We start from the raw sequence: 21,558 nt of genomic DNA, 5'->3' as shown, positions 1-21,558 counted from the left end.
CGGAGCGGGGCTGCCGGCGCCGCCGAGAGCCTGCCCTGCCCTTTTGTGTGGGGCCGGCGGCCCAGGAGGAGGAGGGCGACGCTGGCTTTCTGCCTCTGCGGCCGTGTCAGCCCCGGGGCCGGCGCGCCAAGTTTGGGCGGGCGAGTTGGGGACTGCCGGTTCCGCCGCTGTCCGCCGTACCGGGCACCGGGCGGGACCGCCTGCTGCCCGCCGCGGCTCGTTGACAGCCTGCCGGCTGGCCCAAGGTGTCCTTTGGAAGCCCAGCGGTCTTCCCTGCCTCGCCGCCTTCTCCCGGCCCAAGGTAGAAATAACCGAGGGCGCCCGGCTGCAGGGGACCGGAGAATTTTCCTATAGGACAGCTGTTTTGGCTTCCTTGCCAGAGAGGAGTTGCTGACTCAGTTTAATATCTAGTGTCTTCAAAGCCTGCTTCATCGCAACTCTAAGCTGATACTTGCTGCCAGTGTTTCTATTATCTGTAGGCTCCAAATGCAGTAAAGTTGCTGTCTAAGCTTTCTCGCGGATCCTCTTGGTAGCACTATTGCTTGGGAAAACGGAGTTCAGGTCTGCTATAACTTTCTCTTCTTTTCGATGAAGTACTGGCTTGACTGGCAAGAAGAAGACACCCTGTATAAGCCCAGGCCTCCCCCGCGTCGGAGGACATGGCATCGGGCATTGGTTCTCCGTCGCCGTGCTCAGGGGGCAGTGATGATGATGAGATGGAGATCCTGTTGAACAACGCTATCCCCCAGCATCCAGGTATGGAGAGCCTGCAGGGAATGCATGTGGAATGGGGGTAATGCTGGTCTCAAGCTGAATATGTGAAATACATAATGTGCTGGGGAATGTCTGGGTTTTTTTGGTTTTGGGTTGGTTTTGTTGGTTTTTTTTTTTACTACAAGTCACGCATATGTTTTTGATTTTGATATCCGAGTCCTAGGGTTACTTCAAAGTGCAAGGCTTGCGGCTTTGTGTCAGGTGGAGCTGTTCCAAGCCGTTGCAGGTTGTCGGGGCCAGTGCTTTGAGGAGGTGTAAGGGGTGGAGGCAGAGTGTCCAGTTCTGACGGGGTACCAAAATGCCTGCGAGTTTCATATTTTGTGAATGGGGACAGGAAAGGGGGGTAGTATGGGAAAGGGCAGGGTGCCTGGCTTTCTTTCATCTGGGAGTTCAGACCGGCTGACGTCCAGAGCAAACTGCCCTGGGCTGTTGCGTGACCCACTTTCCTTCATCACCACACCCAATTATTGAGTTTTCTTATGGTTCTCGCTCTGTGCTGCTTGCTCACCTTTGCTTTTCTTGTAGTCTTTGTACCTTGCCTTTTCCCTCGTGTTTTCATCGTCATCACCAACGTGAGAATTGACTTAGAGCCCCGGGTACTCTTCTGGTTTGGGTTTTTCTTTTTGTTGTTGCTGCTGTTGTTGATGACTTGCTGTGTGGACCTACATCTGGATTCTCTGCTTCCTTGTGAAAAGGAATAGCATATATCCTGATGCGCCAGATCGCAAGACAAGTTTGAGTTTTCCTACTAACTCACGCTGTAGTGTTGTAGTGTCGCATAAGAGAACTGTTGCAACTGGAAAGGGAAAATGGTGTTGTGAGCTTTTTGGCTTTTTGTTTTTGGCATCTTTCTTAAGCTTTGACTCTAGGGTTTTCTGGCACCTCTGAAATCTTAGGCAGAAAGTAAGCCTCATAGGGAGATCCTCGGTGAAGAAGAACTGTTAAAATCCCTGCCAACTGGAGAGCTTTAGGTAATACATTGGGAAGGATGGGACGCCAGAGGCTCTAAATCAGAACTTTGGGGAGAAGAAGAGGTGGGATCCCTGAAGGACCTGGTGTTGCAGGACCATGGGAGTGAAGAGGGATCCATCGGTTGGGAATATGGCAGGGGCCAGGCGCGGCACCCCAGGTTCTGAGCGCCGGACCTCGTCTGTCTCACCCCTGGCTGCCGTAGCTCCTCTGACCTGTGGCTTCCTCCATCCTGCCCAGCTCCTGTGGTCAGGAGGCCATTTTCCCTTGGAGGGAGAAGGAGTGACTCTGGCTGTGTGCGGTGGGCGGGGCGGCAGGGGGAGGGCGGGTGGCCGGGCTGTTCCCGCAGCCTGCCACAAAGGGAAGGGCTGTCTGGCTGCCCCTGCCCCTCGGGGCGGGGGGGAGCCGCACAGATGGGAGCCTGCGGTGGTGGGGAGGTGGTGGGGAGCTGGCGCGCGTTCCTCTGGCCGGGCAGCGAGCTTCCTAGCTGTTGGCGCAGAGGGAAGGGGTTGGGGGAAGGTTGTGTCAAATGCGGATCAGAATAGAGTTGCTGAGGAACAACTTTCCTATGGAGGAGGAGACAAGTTAGTGGCTTATTGGCCTGTATTTTGCATGCGGTTGTAGGATGCTCTGTACTGCTGAAGAGGCTAGGTAGTTGTGTGTTTCTTTCCTGAAGACCCATGGACTGAAACAGTATCCTAGTCAGGTTCGCAAGTGTATTCACTGTTTTGTCTCCTTTAGAGATGGCCATCTATTCTGTGCTCTTTCCTCCTATTCTTGGGTTATGGCAGACTTTTGGTCCCCAAGATCTGAGTGCAGCTCTGCTTGGAGAAGGCATGTTGTGGAAATAGGTGGTATTGTGGGGAGGGGGAAAACCATGTGCTATGGTAAGGTATGATATGATTTCCTAGTATCTGTTGTGAAGAGTAACAAAGCAAGCAGTTGGCTACTTTTTGCTACATAGTTACAAACATAGAAGTGTTTACAAGTTGAGTGATCTCTGTGAGAAGTGGGCTATGTTGTAGTGCACAGATGGAGTTTGAATGAGACCTGTTGCCTCTTCCCCTCCAGAGCCTGAAGAAGAGCCAGAAGAAGAGCTTCTGTCAGAGGCTGAGACACCCAAAATCAAGAAGAAGAAGAAGCCCAAGAAACTAAAGGAACCGAAAGTGCCCAAGCTCAGCAAGCGTCAGAAGAAGGAGGTAAGGAAAAGGATGCCTAAGGCCATGCTCTAAAATACGGATATATGGGGTGAGGGTGCTTACTGTTGCTGTTGGCCCATGGCAGCAATCCTTTGTATGAACCCTGTAGAGCTTGGGGAGAGTGTGGTGTTTAGTGCTTATCCAGGGTGTTTTCTCACAGCTGCCTGATCTTCTCTCTCCCTCCTTCCCCAGCTGGGGGACAGCTCTGGTGAGGGGAATGAGTTTGTGGAGGAAGAAGAGGAGGTTCTGCGCTCTGACAGTGAGGGCAGTGACTACACTCCTGGGAAGAAGAAAAAGAAGAAATTAGGGCCCAAGAAGGAAAAGAAAAACAAAGCCAAGCGGAAGGAGGAGGAGGAAGAGGAGGAAGAAGATGATGACTCAAAGGTGAGAAGCTACCCTGCTGACTGACTGTTTGCTCCTCATTCCTTTGTATCCGATTTTGGGGATCGTTGTGCTCTCCATCTGTGATGGCACATGGAGTTTGGGATGTTCAGTCTCTTCTTCCTCCACTAGACCTGCTTGACTTGACCATTTTCCCACCTTGCATTCCTTCCCCCCTTCTGCTTTAAACACACCTAGAATGTGTATTGAATCCAAAGACTTTCCCACTTCTACTGAGGCTGTGTCCCATGGCAGGGAGGGGGGTCCCCTGGTCCTGACCCATTGGGTCATTTGTAGATGTGTGGAAGTTCTACTCTTTCCTAGAGCAGAACTAGAGCTTTTTCTCAGAGTTGCTATGATTATCTTTGCACAGGAGCCGAAGTCATCTGCTCAGCTCCTGGAAGACTGGGGCATGGAGGATATTGATCATATCTTCACAGAGGAGGATTACCGCACTCTCACCAACTACAAAGCTTTCAGCCAGTTTGTCAGGTGAACGGCAAGGCTGTACTTGGAAGGACTCTGGAACAAAAAAAGAGATGGGACAAGGACTAGGTTCCTTGGTTTTGGAAACTGAAGGCACATTAGAGACAGTAGCATCCTACCTAGAGCAGAAACTGAAGCAACAGTAAAATAATCAATCTTTATCTTTCTTGTTTGCAGTGATTGAGATGATGCAAGTCCTCACTCCCAGTCCTTTTTCTTTCCTAGTATGCTAAATTCCATTTCACTTCCCAAGCCCCTGATCATTTGCATCCACCACACAGAGTGAAGTACTGGAGTGGAGAGATTCATTGGCTGTGGCAATCAGAGATTAGAAAGGAATGTAGTTTGAGATAGAGGTGCTGATGGGGGTGGCGGCAGGGAGGAATACTGATCTAGATTTCAGGGTGGTTCAGTAACTCTTCCTTCCTTAACTGTACACAGGCCACTTATTGCAGCCAAGAACCCTAAAATAGCAGTGTCGAAGATGATGATGGTACTGGGAGCCAAATGGAGGGAGTTTAGCACAAACAACCCCTTCAAGGGAAGTTCAGGTGCATCTGTGGCAGCTGCTGCAGCTGCAGCTGTTGCAGTAGTGGAGAGTATGGTGACAAATGTGGATGCTGTCCTGCCGCAGCCCCCTGTAGATGTGCCGCTCAGGAAAGCCAAGACAAAGGAGGGCAAAGGTGAGATGGAGAATCTGACAGAATGGTAGATGGTGAGTGGTGCCAAAGCAGTAGTCCTTCTGACGTGCAAGCTCCTTTGTTCTCAGGACCCAATGCCCGGCGGAAGCCAAAGGCCAGTCCTCGTATTCCTGATATCAAGAAACCTAAAACAAAGAAGGTGGCACCTTTGAAAATCAAACTGGGAGGATTTGGTTCCAAGCGTAAAAGATCATCAGTAAGTGATGCTCCTTCCTTGACCTTCTGAGGAGGAGGTGATGATGTGCTAGAAATGCTAGGATGTATGTCTGATTGCAGCCCTCAGCATGGGTGCCTCAGTAGCATAGCTTTTTTTTAATCTACCTCAGAGTGAAGATGATGATCTGGATGTGGAGTCAGACTTTGATGATGCCAGCATCAACAGCTACTCTGTTTCAGATGGGTCTACAAGCCGTAGTAGCCGCAGTCGCAAAAAACTCAAAGCTGGGAAAAAGAAAAAGAAAGGTATTGATGCTTGCTGTCAGTTGGAGTTGGAAGCGCAGCTAAGTGTGTAGAAAGATTAGAGGAATGTCTGTGCAGAATTTGGGTATTTAACAGCATGCTTGAGGGAGGAAAATTGTTTGTGAAGGAAGAACCTGATGTTATTTTTAATAAGGAAAAGGTTTTCAGGAGTTCTTTCTTACCTTGGTAGGGGAACAGACACAGTGCTGAGTTTTCCTGGCCTCAGCTACACCTTTAATTTCATGGGTGGAAGGAGGCACAAAGGGGCTTGTTTTGCTCTTGCTCCCTGCCCTATTTACTTACATAGATGGAGCAAGAGTTTTGGATTCTGGATCTCTATATTACTACATAGGCTGTGGGGTGAGTACCCTCCCTTGCTATAGGAAGCCTGTACCTGTGGCTTGTACTGCTGTAACTCCTCACCACCCTCTGCAGGTGAGGAGGACTCCACAGTGGCTGTGGATGGCTATGAGACTGATCACCAGGACTACTGTGAGGTGTGCCAGCAGGGAGGAGAAATTATACTGTGTGATACCTGCCCTCGTGCCTACCACATGGTTTGCCTGGACCCAGACATGGAGAAAGCCCCAGAGGGCAAATGGAGCTGCCCACACTGTGTAAGTACTGGATTCCCCCACACTGTGCAAGAGATCATGGAGGGGGATGTCAAGTGACTTGGGGCCGTTCTTCTGCGGTCATAAAATAATCACAAATGTGTGACTTCGGTTTTCTGATTTCCCTCTCCTGTAGGAAAAAGAGGGCATTCAGTGGGAAGCAAAAGAGGATAACTCTGAAGGTGAGGAAATCCTGGAAGATGTTGTGGGGGATGCTGAGGAAGAGGATGACCATCATATGGAGTTCTGTAGAGTCTGCAAGGATGGAGGAGAGCTGCTGTGCTGTGATGCCTGTCCTTCATCCTATCACATCCACTGTCTGAATCCCCCATTGCCAGAGATTCCTAATGGAGAGTGGCTGTGTCCTCGTTGCACTGTGAGTTTCTGCTAGTACCATTCTCCTATTGTTACAAGAGATGATCAATCTAATCCCCTTGGATCATCATATTTTCCCAGAAATGATTAGTCTTCGGAAGAGTCTATGTCCTCTCACACTTTTGTCATGAAACAGCGAGGGCTGATTTTTTTGTGGCTGGATTGCACCTTGTCGATTGGCTGCTTTCTCCAGACAGCAGAAAGCACAGGGTTACAGCATTGAGTCTCATGAGGTTTGCCCATGTGCTGAGTAGTTGTGCAGTTTTGGGTTCAGGATGCCAAAGGCTTAATTTTCTTGGATCCTGTATGTACGTAGAAGCAGGACAATGAGTGCAAGCAAATCCAGTGCTTAAAAAAAATACTTTGATGCTGAGCCAAACAGTTTTTTTGCACTGCAAGCTCTGTAATGCCAAGCCCTTTTGTAGTAGATGGTTGGGAGAAATGTCACACTTTTCCAGGAAGTTCTTGAAATGAAGTATTATAAATGGTGTTAGGTACTTTCATTAGGTGATAAGGACTTTTAAGATGATGAACGAAAGAAGCTGCTTCAGGACATATCCCTGTGCTGGGCTGATTAGTTCTACAGCAAAATATTTTCTCTACAAACTTTCAATGGAGTTGTGGTTGGATAGACTACTGGGCTCATAAAGCCTAGCAATTTCTGTATTTCCTGTAGAATTTCTGAATTGGTGTGGCCCTGGGGAGACAACTAAATTGAGATACAGAATTCAGTTTGGGGTTTGTCAGTCCTAGGAAGAAAAGACAAACTGGAGAAAGCTCAAAGAAATGCTGGAGATAAGAGGATGAAAGCTTCCAAGTCTAAGCTGTAATGAAGGAAGAGAACTGTGACTCTGTATGTTTCTGCTACTTGGTGCTTGTGTGTTAAGAGTATGTACACTCTGATGTAACAAGCTTTGTTTAACTTTTCAGTGCCCAGCTTTGAAAGGAAAGGTGCAGAAGATCCTGATCTGGAAATGGGGTCAGCCCCCAGTTGGCCCCCCGCCACCACGTCCACCTGATGCAGACCCTAATGCTCCTCCCCCTAAGCCTCTGGAGGGTCGGCCTGAAAGGCAGTTCTTTGTCAAGTGGCAGGGCATGTCCTACTGGCACTGCTCATGGGTGTCAGAGTTGCAGGTGAGCGGAGGACTCTAACCACATCATAAGGGTGGATAGTTGTGGGGAGGTATGTTGGTTGGTTGAGGGGAAAACACCTACTAACTGCTTCTGTCCTGGCTCCAGCTGGAGCTGCACTGCCAGGTCATGTTTCGTAACTACCAACGCAAAAATGATATGGATGAGCCACCCTCAGGGGACTTTGGAGGGGAAGAGGAGAAAAGCCGAAAGAGAAAAAACAAGGACCCCAAATATGCTGAGATGGAGGAGCGCTTCTATCGATATGGGATCAAGCCCGAGTGGATGATGATCCACAGGATCCTTAACCATAGGTAGGGGAAGTAGCAAAGGGATTTTCAGCAAAGACCTTAAGCAGGGCTAAGGGAGAATGGATAAGGTAAACTGCAATATGACTGGGGGAAACAGCAGGAGCTCCTTTGGTATGACAGACGCTGTTCTTCTGTTTCTGTTGCTTCATCAAGGAATCCTTTTCCCCTCTCCCATTTGAGAGGATTGGGTGAATACTGTCATTTCACTGTGCTTAAGACTGACTGGTTTCTTCTGCAGTGTGGATAAGAAGGGGAATGTCCACTATTTGATTAAATGGAGAGACCTACCTTATGACCAGGCATCCTGGGAAAGTGAAGATGTGGACATCCAAGATTATGACCTCTACAAGCAAGCCTACTGGAATCACAGGTAAGACAAGTATCTAGAGGTGGTGTTCCTTTCCCTTCCCTCAAGAGAAAACACTGGAGTATGTCAGCCCCTAGCACTGGCTGGATTAATATATGGAGATAATAGCAAAGAAGCATCTTCTTGTTGCTGACTCCTTATTCCTTTGGGCAGGGACCTTGTGCCTCTCCACCACCAATTCATGAAAGTTCCAGCCCTGTTCTCTTGAGCCTATTTGAGTTGGGTGATCACCCTCCTGTTCTTTGCAGTAGTTTTCCCTTGATCCGTTACAAAAGCCATTAAACTTGCACGTTCTTGGGACTCTGTCTGCATAGGGAGCTGATGAGAGGTGAAGAGGGCAGACCTGGTAAGAAGTTAAAGAAAGTGAAGATGCGGAAACTGGAAAGGCCCCCTGAGACTCCCACAGTAGATGTAAGTTACTGTTTATTGCTTAGGAACCACCTGATACAGTTGCTTACTTTGGGGAGGGAGGCAGGTAAATGGGAAACTGAAGAGTGAAGAGCCATATGGTTTAGAGTTCCTTCCTGGCCCAAAGAACAAAGAGGTTATAGAGCCTTCAGACAAAGGCCCATCTTGTCCATTGGGTGAGATGCTGGCTGGCTCTTGGCAAAAGGATTTCACAAAAAAAAAGGGCTTTTTGGTTGATACCTTTGGCCATTTGGGAATTTTGTCTGGTGCTAGTCTGGTTGTCATCTGTGAAGTCTCATCTGCAGTAGGGAATATATGGGTGGCTGGGAAGGGAGTCTTGGTAGTTGCCTAGCTAAGGTAAAGGATCTCAACTCTTCCTTTTTTTCCCCACTGTAGCCAACAGTGAAATATGACCGGCAACCAGAGTACCTCGATGTAACAGGGGGGACCTTGCATCCCTACCAACTGGAAGGACTGAACTGGCTGCGCTTCTCCTGGGCCCAGGGCACAGATACAATCTTGGCTGATGAAATGGGTCTGGGAAAGACTGTGCAGACAGCTGTGTTCCTATATTCCTTGTACAAAGAGGTGAGAGCTGGGAGATCACTACCCAGGGAGATGCTGCCTGTGTTAGTGGTTGCATTCATCTAATGCTCTTACTGACTCTATTTGTAGGGCCACTCAAAGGGTCCCTTCTTGGTGAGTGCCCCGCTGTCCACAATCATCAACTGGGAACGAGAATTTGAGATGTGGGCCCCAGATATGTATGTAGTGACCTACGTTGGGGACAAAGATAGCCGAGCCATTATCCGTGAGAATGAGTTCACATTTGAGGATAATGCCATACGTGGAGGCAAAAAAGCATCCAGAATGAAGGTACAGAACTCTGCTGTAATGCAAGCCTGAACTGAAAGAAGAGATGCACTGGACTGGCTTTTGGCAGCTGAGATTCAGATACTCTGGGAACTGATTATGCGTGTAGTTTCCAAGGGGAAATAACTGCAAATTGATGACTAGTGGGCATTTAGGCTCCCGTTCTAGACTGCTTAAACACTCCTACTAGTCTGAACTAATTTAGTACTGAAAAAAGAGTTGACTAAGGTAATACTGACCATAGGCAAGTCCCTCTATCTCTTCTACTTAATCTGTGAAGTTGCGCATCACTTCTACAGATCTAAGTCAATGTCAGAATTGCCACTCTATGAATAAGACAAACATACAAAGAAGTGTGAACTTAGCCAGTTCCTCAGAGATTACAGACAGTGAGGCCATACCTAGACATCTGAGAAATGGCATTCTTTGCCCTGACAGGAGTGAAGAGCCTGATCTAGGGGGCTAGTTTTTGTAGAACTTTAGTCTTCCTGGTAAAAGCAAGATGGGAGCTAAAGCTTTTCCAGTGGCAGAGATAGCTGGGACTTCTTTGCTTCCCTTGAAATTGAACTGCATTAAATACTAACAGTAATTTAAAGTTCCATGATAAACTACTTACCTTTTTTAAGTCTTAGCTTTTTGATGAGCCACTGTTATCCAAATCTCATTTCCTTAACATGCCTCTATTTGATGCTTATTTGTTAAACTTCTCTGTTACAACATTTGGCAACTGTCCAGAAGTAGCAGGTACTGAGGGGGTTGAGGAGACTTATGTGTTAAGAGAGAAATGGGGGATTAAAAGGCTAGAATGGTTTGGGTAGCATTTTGAATCTTGTGACAGGAAACTGTGGGTGTGAAAAGTTTCTGATGTGCTGTTTGACCAGGGCTCATCAGAATAACTTGCTGGAGAAACACTGCATCTACTTTTGTCCTGGGGCATTCCCCTATCCCATTACCATGTTCATCTTTTTCCTTTGCAGAAGGAGGCTGCTGTGAAGTTCCACGTGCTTCTCACCTCCTATGAACTGATCACAATTGATATGGCCATACTAGGCTCTATTGACTGGGCCTGTCTCATTGTGGATGAAGCTCACAGACTGAAGAACAATCAGTCTAAGGTACAGAGAAGCATAGGTGGTTTATAGGCATGGCATATGTTGCAGGGGGGCATGGGCAGAGAGTGTTCAGGAGTTTAGGTAGCTGTTCCTAAGCACATAAGTTTGTCTGCTAACTCTTTAGTCATGAGTTCATTAGTAAATTTGATGCATTCTTTAACAAAAAAAAATCAACAGCCTTCATTTGAAGATTGATTATCATTGGCAACAACTTCACTTTTATACATATCACTGGTTAAAACAGCTTTCTCTCTGGGTGAATAGGCAGTTGGTGTAGACTGGAAAACAGAAAAACCTGGATGCTGTTGTTGCTCTCAAATACAGACTGGCTTCTCTGAAAGCAGATCATATATCTGTGCCGCCTCTGTTCTGGAAAGGTTTACTATACTGAGCATAAAACAAGCTGCATGAGCATAATTGTCCTGCTTCCAGAGTAGGCTTGCTGTCTGCATTCATCTAGCTTTGTAGCAGAACTAATTAGATGTTATAGGAATTGGAGAGGTGGACAGAGGTGTTCAAAAATGTCTGAGTAGATGCTGAAAGCTATATAGCTGCTTTTATATGAGGCTGTACCTTAACTAAGCTTTTTTGAGTTCAGTAGGCTTGACTATACTTTCTTAATCCAGCCCCTCCCTAATCCCTTGTGCCTTAATTCTGATATCGATTTTTTCTGTCTCCAGCTGGGTTCTAGTGCTGACTAGGCTAAAAACAATTGTTATTGGAAATCTGGTTTTAGAGGTTCTTGGAGACTGTGTAAAACAAAATTGCTTCTTGATTTCTTCTTTTCTCTTTTTTTTTAAATGGCTTTAGCTTTTTGGATCTTGGCATGAGGCATCTTTCTGAGACATCACAGCTGTGCTTGCAGTCCAATTTCCAGATCTTTTTTATTGTAGGCACTAAGACTGGATGCCATTCTATGCTTAGCATTGAAATTATTGGAAGCAGTAATGAATGCTTACTATTAATATTCATAAATTGAAAAAGGATGTAAAGGCTCAAGGTTGCTCTATGACTAATAGTTACAATTGGTTATCCACCAAGACCATTAAATCTACCTTTTTCTTGAGCAGCTTCCTGTCCCCTAAGGACAGCTTCAGACGTTTCGCTGCAAAACAGGTCAGATGCTTCTTGACAGATTATGGTTATCTACCAAAGTTTTGCAGATATAATCATTGATTCCAAAATAAGAATGTTTTTTGTCTGTAACTATGTAGAAAGATAAATCCCTGTGGAGGGCACTAGAAGGATCCTTCTGCTGTGATAACCAAAACATAGGTGGTGGTGGGTTTCTCTTTTTTTTGTTTGTTTGTTTGCCACCTAGTACAAGCTACTTATATTAAATTTGACCTTGTATTGTGCTAAGTGTAAAATAAGCAAAGAAATGGCCAAGCTAATAAATAAATTACTGCCTTATTGTTAATTTGTGCTGCTGAACGTGGTACACTTGTGCTTTTCGGTTCAGTACTTTAACTGCTCAATACCTCTGTCTGGAATTACTTCATTGTTGTGAAAACCAGCACAAATTACTTTAAAGACAGATTGGCAAACCCTTAGCTCTTTTTCTCCTCTGCTTGTTCAGAGCTCTGGAACATTGCCAGGATTGATATGAATAGGAAGAGTGACTTAGCTATTTCTAGAATTCTCAAGGCGGAGTAGTTGTAAGAATGTGGAACACTAATTTAGCAAGAAAAAGTACGTAGTATAGCAGTCTGGAAATTATTGGTGGTCTGAAAGAGCTTGTAACTTAAAAGAGCAAAGGAACCCTACCAGCACCTGATGGCTTGTAGGATTTGCTACAGTCATGTTTTAGGTATGCAGAACAATGATCCAAATGAGATCAGTCTAGTGACCCTGACTGGAATGTGAACTACTTGGAGCTCTTGTCTAAACAGCTGATGTGATCTAAATTGAGCCCTAGCTTGGTGTCAACTTTTTTTTCTAGGAGAAATTATTTTTTTTGTAGGCTTGTGACTTAATAAGCCTTAGACAAGTTCATGTGATCTGTTGTTTTGGTTTTTTTCCCCCACCATTTCTTCCCTGCTCTCTACTTCCCAGTTCTTCCGTGTGCTCAACGGTTACTCGCTCCAGCACAAGCTGCTGCTTACAGGAACTCCCCTGCAGAACAACCTGGAAGAACTGTTCCACCTGCTGAACTTCCTGACACCAGAGAGATTCCAGTATGTCTTGCAGTGCAAGTCAGCCTGCCTGTCTTGTCACTCCTATCCCCTTCCTCATTTTTTTTGCTCTTTTTCCTTTGTCGCTTTTGCTGAGTGTCTGTTTCTCTGCAGTAACTTGGAGGGCTTCCTAGAAGAGTTTGCAGATATTGCCAAGGAAGATCAGATCAAGAAACTGCATGACATGCTGGGCCCACACATGCTGAGGCGTCTCAAAGCTGATGTATTCAAGAATATGCCATCTAAGACTGAACTCATTGTCAGAGTGGAGTTGAGCCCCATGCAGAAGTGAGTGTGAGGATGAAGAGAGCACCTGCTGCTTAAACTACTGTTGCTCTGTTCTGCCACTGTTTCAAAGAGGATGCAGAAACAGCCTCATCCTCACTATAGGGCTTTCTACACAGTGGATAGGAGGAAGATTTCTTGCTGCTGCTATAGCAGAGGGAGGACTAATCCTGTGCTCTGATGTAAGGGATAAAGAGATAGTGAATGCCACTGGCAGAGCCTAGGTAGCTGGCAGGTAATGCCAGGAGCTGTGCAGAGTTTAGCAAGAGAGTATGTTTGTTATTCTATGAGGGGTGTCTGACTTGGTTTTTGTTTTGTTTTCTTTTCAGGAAATATTACAAATACATTTTGACAAGAAACTTTGAGGCACTGAATGCACGGGGTGGTGGTAACCAAGTCTCCTTGCTCAATGTTGTTATGGATCTGAAGAAGTGCTGTAACCACCCCTACCTCTTTCCTGTGGCTGCTATGGTATGTCCAGTCACTTATTCTGTATAAGCAAATTCCCTGCTGGCTGTTTCTGGGGATCCAGTTAGCTCCCTAGCAAAGCATGGAGGGGTTCCCCTTCCTCTCTTTCTGCTTCTGTGTTTTTTTTCATCCTGTTGTTATTGTAGACCCAACATTCTGGAAGGCCTTTCCTTTTCCAGTATCTTTGTATGACAGGTAGGAGCTACGTTGTGACTCATGCAAGATGGTGAAGACGGTAAGAGTCGAGACTAAGTCAGTAAGGAAAAGGAGGGCATCTAGGAGTCAAACCGCAAGAGAAGGAGGCACAGGGTAGCACTGGTGTTCCATGTGGTACACATTGTGGTTGTGCCAAGCTAAATGACCAGATGTGAGTCAGCATCTGATGGACACAGCTAGGGACCAAGACCAAGTTACATCCCTTCAAGCTTTTTTCTTCCTCCACCCCTTACTCCTTTTCTCTTCTTCTCAGGAAGCTCCAAAAATGCCAAATGGCATGTATGATGGGAGTGCTCTTATTCGAGCCTCTGGAAAGCTGTTGCTGCTCCAGAAGATGTTAAAGAACCTGAAGGAAGGAGGTCACAGGGTGCTCATATTCTCTCAGGTATATGGGGGAAAACCTTAAGGCTGGGAACTCTTTTTCTGATAATGATAAAGGAGCCTGTTGATCTGGTATCACCTTGTCCCTCACTCTTTTGTGGTGGTGTTTTTCTGTTACGCAGATGACTAAAATGTTGGACCTTCTGGAAGACTTTTTGGAACACGAAGGGTACAAATATGAGCGGATTGATGGAGGAATCACAGGGAACATGCGTCAGGAAGCTATTGATCGCTTCAATGGTATGGATCCTCCTACTTTCTTTGCAAAATGAAAACTGTTGCCTTGTATGTGCTTAGCGGTCAACATGGGGTTGTTGTGGCCCAAGTCTTCCATTGCTCTCCTGGAATCTTAAATTAGTAGCGATTCCCCCTCAGGTGATGTGGATCAGATAGAAATCCTTGTTTGAGTAATGCACTCACCCTTGATTACTTTTGTTCTCTCTTTTTATCTAAGCTCCTGGTGCTCAGCAGTTCTGCTTTCTGCTTTCAACTCGAGCTGGGGGTCTTGGTATTAACTTGGCCACAGCAGATACTGTGATTATCTATGATTCAGACTGGAACCCCCACAATGATATCCAGGTGAGTCTGAATGAGACCACTCACTGTGGAGTAACCCTGAGGAAGAGGGGAAGTGAACTCATCAGGAGGAGTGAAGGAATGTGAGAGTTCCCCTTTAGAAGTGAAGCAAAATTAGAGCAGTGAGGATGGGAAGTGAAATAGTGGAGGGTTCTTCCAGGGCCCAGCCTTCACTGATGTTAAGAGCCACCATGAAGGCAACTGGGAAACTTGTGGAGGTAGGCGGGGTGTATCAGACTACTACTTGTGTAGCTCTAGACTGTTCTGAGCGCATCTCTTTTCTAGGCCTTCAGTCGTGCACACAGAATTGGACAGAACAAGAAAGTGATGATATACCGCTTTGTGACAAGGGCCTCAGTGGAGGAGCGTATCACTCAGGTGGCCAAGAAGAAAATGATGCTAACTCATCTGGTAGTGAGACCAGGGTTGGGCTCCAAGACAGGCTCCATGTCCAAACAGGAACTTGATGACATTCTCAAATTTGGCACTGAAGAGCTCTTCAAGGATGAGGCTACTGAGGGGGGTGAGTGCCTGGGAGTAGAACTGAAGGAGGTGGGGAGGTCTGGCTCCTTACTTAGCGAGTGACTGTAGGCACAGTGCTGATTATAGCTCTACAGAGAGGTCTAGGGTGGCAGTCCCTTTCCTAGTCCCTTGAGAGCCACACAGCAACTGTGTCTGTGCTCTTGCCTCAGGGGATAACAAAGAAGGTGAGGACAGCAGTGTCATCCACTATGATGATAAAGCAATTGAGCGTCTGTTGGATCGGAACCAGGATGAAACGGAAGATACAGAACTTCAGGGCATGAATGAGTATCTCAGCTCCTTCAAGGTGGCCCAGTATGTGGTTCGTGAAGAGGAGATGGGGGTGAGTATGAGGTGGATGTCAGCTAGTATCTTCTCCTGGATGATGGAAGATCATTTAAGCAGGCTGAGGTCTGATGCTTTTAAGGGTGAGCAGACATACATCTGCTCAGGCAGGTTGGGATCTGGAGCATAGGGATCTAAATTTGTTACTTCTCTGTGGCAGGAGGAAGAGGAGGTTGAACGGGAGATCATTAAGCAGGAGGAGTCAGTGGATCCTGATTACTGGGAGAAGCTACTGCGTCACCATTATGAACAGCAACAGGAAGATCTGGCCAGGAATCTGGGCAAGGGCAAACGTATTCGCAAGCAAGTTAACTACAATGATGGCTCACAGGAGGATAGAGGTACAAATCCACAGGAACCTGAGGGAGAAATGGGTGTAAGTATATGTTGCTGGGAAGTAACGGAGTAGCGTCTCAGGCTCACGTGCTGTTTTTCTTTCAGACTGGCAGGATGACCAGTCAGATAATCAGTCAGACTATTCAGTTGCTTCTGAAGAAGGAGATGAGGACTTTGATGAGAGGTCTGAAGGTAAGTTCTGGTGAAGCCAGAGTTCCTGGGTCACTTTCTCTGAGTGTGGAAACAGCTGGGACTTGATTTGGGTGATTTATACACTTTGTGGTGCTGTTCTGCAAGGGAAATATTCACACAACAATATGCTGTGCATTGTCTCTCCTCCTTAGCTGCATTTCTCTCTTCAGCAGCTCGTCGGCCTAGCCGCAAAGGCCTGAGAAATGATAAGGATAAGCCTCTGCCTCCTTTACTTGCCCGTGTGGGAGGGAACATTGAGGTAAGTAGTACCAGGGCAGGCATTTGCATCCTAGCTGCTTCTGTATGGCTCTTGCTGTATCTGTCTGTCTTCTCCTCCATTCTAGGTCTTGGGTTTCAATGCCCGCCAGCGGAAAGCCTTCCTCAATGCTATCATGCGCTATGGAATGCCACCTCAGGATGCCTTCACCACTCAGTGGCTTGTTCGGGACCTCCGTGGCAAGTCAGAGAAAGAGTTCAAGTGAGTCTGCATTAGGCAGGGGTGGAAGACTGGCAACATCTAGACCCTTTGGGGAAGAATGAGAATTGGGCCTTTTGGGCCTTTCCTTAGAGACTACATTTCCTTTAATGTATTAGCTGATTTTATGTGGGGGAATGAAGTATAAGCTGGAAGAGACTAGGGGCTTGTGCCTAGTTCTCTTCCTTGGACTCATCGGTCACCAAAAGTAAATGCTTTTAGAGGAGTAGCATGGCCATGCAAGCATGTAATGAATACTCTCCCTGAGTCCTTTTTGGGCTTACGGTTGTTTCTGGCTCAAGACTCTGAGTCAGCTGTGTGTCCTTTATCCATGTAGTAATTCTTGTCAGGAACTTCTCCCTTAAAGGAGCCTGAAACCCAACCCCAGAACTTGTGTTACTCTGGGTTAGGAGTCTTGCAGTGGTTTCCCTTATGTGTTGGAAGGGGTCTGACAATGCATGTCTGCAGCTAACCTGGTTTATAGTCTAACTGCTTGACTCTTAACTGCTCCAGGGCCTACGTCTCACTGTTTATGCGCCATTTATGTGAACCTGGCGCTGATGGTGCAGAGACCTTTGCGGATGGGGTCCCACGGGAAGGTCTTTCTCGACAGCATGTCCTTACTCGCATTGGGGTTATGTCACTTATACGCAAAAAGGTAAGGCGCCTAGCAGAGCAATGTAGCCTTTGCTTTTCATAGAACTTGTAGTCACTGGCATCCTGAGCTCCTTTCACACCTATTTTTGTTGTGTGCTGAGTGGTCTGTCTCTTGTGGTTTGAGGACAAGCTTTGTGTGACTCCTCCGATGATGATGTCTTTCTCTCCTTCTTGTGCAGGTACAGGAGTTTGAGCATGTGAATGGCCGTTGGAGTATGCCAGAACTGGCAGAGATAGAGGAGAACAAGAAACTTTCGCAGCCAAGCTCGCCCTCTCCCAAAACTCCAACTCCTTCGACACCAGGCGATACGCAGCCAAATACGCCTGCCCCTGTCCCTCCACCCGGTGAGAGCTCCCCTCTTGTACAGTCCTGTGTCCTGACCTCATCCTGGCTGTTCCCCTCACCGGAGCTGTGGTGGTGGGGTCTGGGGGTGGACGCAGATCAACTTACCTCTCATGTTAGGAGGGCTGCCAAAGACATGTGGCAAGCCCTTAAAGGCAAGAGAGGACACTAGCTTTCCATGGATGAGCTGACATCAGGGAGAAGAGAAGCCCAGCATTTCAAGTGGGCTGGAAAGGGCAGGTCATCTTGAGTGGTGTTGGTCCCATTTTGATGGGCCTAGTCTCTGGGAGCAAAGGAGATGTGTGCTTGGTAACAGTGAGGGAAAGACCCTACTGATGACTTCTCTTCTTTTGTCTGCTGTGCTGCTCTGGGATGTGGAACACACAGAGGAAGGAATAAAAGTAGAAGAAGGAGCCAGTGCTAAGGAGCAAGGAGAGTCATCTGAACCAGAGAAAGAGCTCAGTGCTGCTGCTACTGAAACAGAGGTCCCTATGGAGGTGAGTGTTGGGTTGCTTGTTTGCCTCATGCACTTGGAAACATCTCTACTTCTGCCCCTTCTTCTGTGTTACTCAGCTGCTGAGACAGAGGTGAGCTCTTGGAATGATAGTTAAGGATAGTTCTCAGGTCCTCAGAATTGGCCTGACAGTTTTGTGTGTCTTTGCTTTCCAGACTGCTGTGACTGTCTTCTGTTGCCATGCACTGCTTTACCTCGCTTCTCATTGATTTCTGTCTTCAGCAGTGTGCCCAACCTGTGGAGACGCCACCACAGGAAGCAAAATCCCCGGTGAACCCCACAGAAGCAGATGAAAAAAAAGTAGAGGAACCGGAGATGAAGGAGAGACCAGATGAGCCAATGGAAGTAGAAAGCAAAGGTATCTCTAGGGAGGTTGTTTAATACCTTGAACAGCAATAACTCCCCCTCCACCTCAAATATTATTTTCCTAAAGCTGCATCTTCTTTGCTTCAGCACTTCAATGTAAAGAAACAGGTGTAAATGTAGACAGTCAGTGGGGCTATTCCAGGAACTTTGAACAGGGAGTTAGGGAACAGTATTAGGTTTCACAGGCTGAAGAACAAAACCTTGGTCTTGTCATGTTCCCCTATGTCTCATGTTCCCCTTCTCTCCTGTAGCTGATGTGGAGAAAGTGGAAGACAGAGCACCTATTGAGAATCCCCCTGAACCTCCTATCATCACTCTGGATGAGAAAGGTGAGTCACAGTAATTCCATTCTCTTCCTTAACTCCTCTCCTGCAAGGATCCCTTGTGGGTCCAGCTTGCTGTAGTATCTGCCATGTTCTTCCTAATAATTTCCTGTGTGTACAGATGAGAAAAAGGATGATGATAAGAGGGATGTCGTGATGCTGCAGAATGGAGAGATGCTGAAAGAGTCAGTAGATGAAAGGCACAAGAAGGCAGTAAAGCAGCGCTTCATGTTCAACATAGCAGATGGTGGCTTCACTGGTACGAGAAGTCTTCATATGCTTGAACTTGTTTATATGTCCCTGCTTGTGTTTGTGAAATAACTTTCAACTGTTTTGGTGTCTCTCGCCTTCCCAGAACTACACTCCCTATGGCAGAATGAAGAGCGGGCTGCAACTGTCACAAAGAAGACCTACGAGATCTGGCATCGGCGTCATGACTACTGGCTCCTTGCTGGGATTATCAAGTATCCTTGCCCTGACAGACCAGTTCTCTCCCCTTGTACATGAACTATCACGGTGAAGGTGACCATCCGGGGGTCTGACTGGAGTACATTAAGTGAGAGAATGCTTTACCTTCTTTCACAAGAGTGAAAGTGATGGTGGGAGGAGGAGTTTCCTGCCAGCATAGTTAAGACTTAGCAGGACATAGTTCTCATTCCTTTTCCTTGGCTCCTGTTCCTCCCCTCTCTGCACCCCCTCTCCCCACCCCCTCTTGAGAACTGTATCTGCCTGGGCTGTGTATTCCCTTGTTCTCACTGCCTTTGTTTGCCTGAGCTCATCCCATCTCAGTCATGGCTATGCCCGTTGGCAGGATATTCAGAATGATCCACGTTACGCCATCCTCAATGAACCCTTCAAGGGTGAGATGAACAGGGGCAACTTCCTGGAAATAAAGAATAAGTTCTTGGCAAGGAGATTTAAGGTAAGGATTTCTCTTCAGTGTGGTAAGTGCCTTTCAGCCAGCTGCACCTCTAAGAACAAGAGCTTGCTGTTCTGAGTTTCTGCTAAGAAAGTGAAGGCTTCTGCAGTGCCTTTCATTTTAGGGGGAGAAAGATCAGCAGTATCTCTCAGGATCATGCAGTAGCTCCATGATAGGAGCTCCCTTTACTCTAGAAATGGTATTGGGGAGCTGGGTTCAGCACTCTCTCTCCAAATGTTTATTCAACAACTGGTATGCGGGATGCTTAAGGTTCAAGTGGCTGTTTGCATCACAGCTTGTGCCTGGTGTGCTACAACCCACTCAGAGTGCCTAAGCAGAACTTAGAAACACTGTATGGATTGGTGAAAGGGTTGCCTTCAGTCTCTGCCTCAACCTGTTTGGGAGTGACTGTAGCTTAGTTCTGGGAGTGATTTAAGACCAACCCAAATAAAGGCCATGTAGTTCTCGGTTGTGGGGCAAAACATTAATTCAGTGTAGTCTGGCTGATCAGTTCCGCAGTAACACGATTCAGATTGATTTCTCCAAATGCCCCTGAAATGCTTAACGGTTTGTGGACTCCCTGCAAGTAGCGTGGGATACTTCTCACTTGGATTCAAAGAGAAAGCTCCATCCACTTTGCTCCATAAAGAAAGAGTAAAATGGCAAACAACTTGGTCTTTAAAAAGAATCTGAGAAGGAATGAGAATCCTAGAGGATTTATGGTAGTCTTCTGTTAAACTAAATGTAGCCTGCTTTTTTTGTGTACCTGGCCTAGCTTAATGGAGTCCTTAATTGTTTTGGGCTCTTTATATTGAGTAAAGCCTAAACAAGCTGGTGAAAGGAAGTTCAGCTGCAGAATCTCGCAGCCTGAGGTAGTGGAGAACTGGATCAGGAGAGACTGGGGGTGCAAACGGGCTGCTTTGCAGGCAACTGCTGAGAAGAAACTTCTCATTACTGCCCCATCTTGCAGCTCCTGGAGCAAGCGCTGGTGATCGAGGAGCAGCTGCGGCGAGCCGCCTATTTGAACATGTCCGAGGACCCATCTCATCCGTCTATGGCTCTGAACACGCGTTTTGCAGAGGTGGAATGCCTGGCTGAGAGCCACCAGCACCTATCCAAGGAGTCAATGGCTGGGAATAAACCGGCCAACGCTGTGCTGCACAAAGGTAATTGGGAGAGGTGTTTTTGCATCGCTGTCCCCTTCTGGTCTTTTTCCCTGTGGGGTGTCCCTTTCCCCTCTGAACAGATGTCCCTTTCTCTTCCAGTTCTGAAGCAGCTGGAGGAGCTTTTGAGTGACATGAAGGCCGATGTGACTCGTTTGCCAGCCACCATTGCCCGTATCCCACCCGTGGCAGTACGCCTCCAGATGTCTGAGCGCAACATCCTCAGCCGGCTGGCCAACCGCAGCAGCGAGCCCCCTCCGCTGCCACCTCCCCAACAAGTACGTACCCCCTCTGGTCAGTATAAGCGGAGCTACCTGGCTCTGTGGGGAAAGCTGGGGTCCACTGACGAGCCTTCAAGTCTCAGCTCGCCTTCTCTCGCCCTACAGGTGGCCCAGCAGCAGTGAGTCCCTGGCCCAGTGCTGTTGACCTTTTGGCCAAGCTGAAGTGACCCCCCCCGCCCCACCCCTTCACAATCTACCCCTCTGTCTGACATTCCTGACTGGGTGCTGTTTCCCTCCATGGAAGCTGCTGCCGCAGGTCTCCGGGGAGGAGGAGGAGGAGAAACTCCTTCCCCTGCAGCCAGCCCGTTGGAGCAAGGAGTGTGCTTAGGAGAGAGGGGGATGTATGATGGACTCTGTACATAGTGACTGGAGGCCACAGCGCCATGTCTGTTACACGGAGAACCTGGCTGCGTTGCTCGCTGCCTCCGCCTGGAATTCCAGTTTTCCTTTTTAATTTTATTTTGAGTTTGTTTACTGAGACGAGTGCGCAGGCAAGACCAAGCAAAAGCCAGGACAGAGACAAAGCTACCTCCATCAAGATCCTTTTTAATACAAAAACTGACCGGACTTGTCCACTAATAAGCAGCTTGAAGACAAAAAGCAACCGTACAAAAAAAAAAAGTCAAAAAAACAGAGCAAAACCTTGGTAAAACTGAAAAATAAAGTTTCCTTGTATTTTATTCCAAGTATTTTATTCTTGAACAGAAGCGGGAGAGGGATCCCTTACCCTTCCCTGTGCTATCCCCCGGTTCCGGGCTTCCATTTCTCCTGGAATTCTGCCCTCCCCGCCCCGTTCCCGGCCGAGCCCCTGCCCGCCGGCGCGGGGACCGGGCGCCTTCCCCGCCTCTCCTGACGCCCCGCC

General features: G+C 47.4%; 1 protein-coding gene across 8 annotated transcripts; it reads left to right on the top strand.

Annotated features, from left to right (window-relative positions):
* The first annotated feature begins 589 nt into the window (after window positions 1–589).
* CHD4 (chromodomain helicase DNA binding protein 4) lies at window positions 590–21,376 on the top strand. 8 transcript variants are annotated; one of them, XM_010567550.1, is made up of 39 exons: window positions 590–756; window positions 2,815–2,942; window positions 3,135–3,326; window positions 3,697–3,815; window positions 4,251–4,492; window positions 4,579–4,706; window positions 4,837–4,972; window positions 5,405–5,586; window positions 5,720–5,959; window positions 6,889–7,092; window positions 7,198–7,403; window positions 7,639–7,770; window positions 8,082–8,178; window positions 8,572–8,763; window positions 8,851–9,051; window positions 10,026–10,163; window positions 12,216–12,337; window positions 12,449–12,622; window positions 12,949–13,090; window positions 13,557–13,688; window positions 13,807–13,924; window positions 14,139–14,263; window positions 14,546–14,783; window positions 14,953–15,125; window positions 15,288–15,468; window positions 15,569–15,655; window positions 15,829–15,914; window positions 16,000–16,133; window positions 16,644–16,788; window positions 16,967–17,132; window positions 17,518–17,627; window positions 17,867–18,002; window positions 18,262–18,339; window positions 18,455–18,592; window positions 18,689–18,797; window positions 19,123–19,255; window positions 20,223–20,418; window positions 20,518–20,661; window positions 20,802–21,376. In XM_010567550.1, the coding sequence occupies exons 1-39, from the start codon at window positions 660–662 to the stop codon at window positions 20,861–20,863; spliced, it is 5,763 nt and encodes a 1,920-aa protein (XP_010565852.1). In that variant the 5' UTR covers window positions 590–659; the 3' UTR covers window positions 20,864–21,376. The 8 variants fall into 8 exon arrangements, with proteins under 8 accessions (XP_010565852.1, XP_010565851.1, XP_010565853.1 ...); XM_010567549.1 differs by having other exon boundaries at window positions 15,826–15,914; window positions 17,870–18,002; XM_010567551.1 differs by having other exon boundaries at window positions 15,826–15,914; window positions 20,518–20,693.
* The last annotated feature ends 182 nt before the right edge of the window (window positions 21,377–21,558 follow it).

Source organism: Haliaeetus leucocephalus, unplaced genomic scaffold (genome assembly GCF_000737465.1).
Source record: "Haliaeetus leucocephalus isolate CR32 unplaced genomic scaffold, Haliaeetus_leucocephalus-4.0 Scaffold228, whole genome shotgun sequence".
Classification (NCBI taxonomy): Eukaryota; Metazoa; Chordata; class Aves; order Accipitriformes; family Accipitridae; genus Haliaeetus; species Haliaeetus leucocephalus.
Note: the sequence above shows the minus strand (reverse complement) of the source record. Positions and strands in the feature narration are given on the sequence as shown.

Coding starts and splice junctions, on each gene's coding strand:
- CHD4 (XM_010567545.1), top strand. CDS start 660: ATGGCATCGGGCATTGGTTCTCCGTCGCCGTGCTCAGGGGGCAGTGAT. Junction 7,404..7,638: donor CACAGGATCCTTAACCATAG/GTAGGGGAAGTA, acceptor TTTCTTCTGCAG/TGTGGATAAGAAGGGGAATG. Junction 13,091..13,556: donor TCTTTCCTGTGGCTGCTATG/GTATGTCCAGTC, acceptor TCTTCTTCTCAG/GAAGCTCCAAAAATGCCAAA.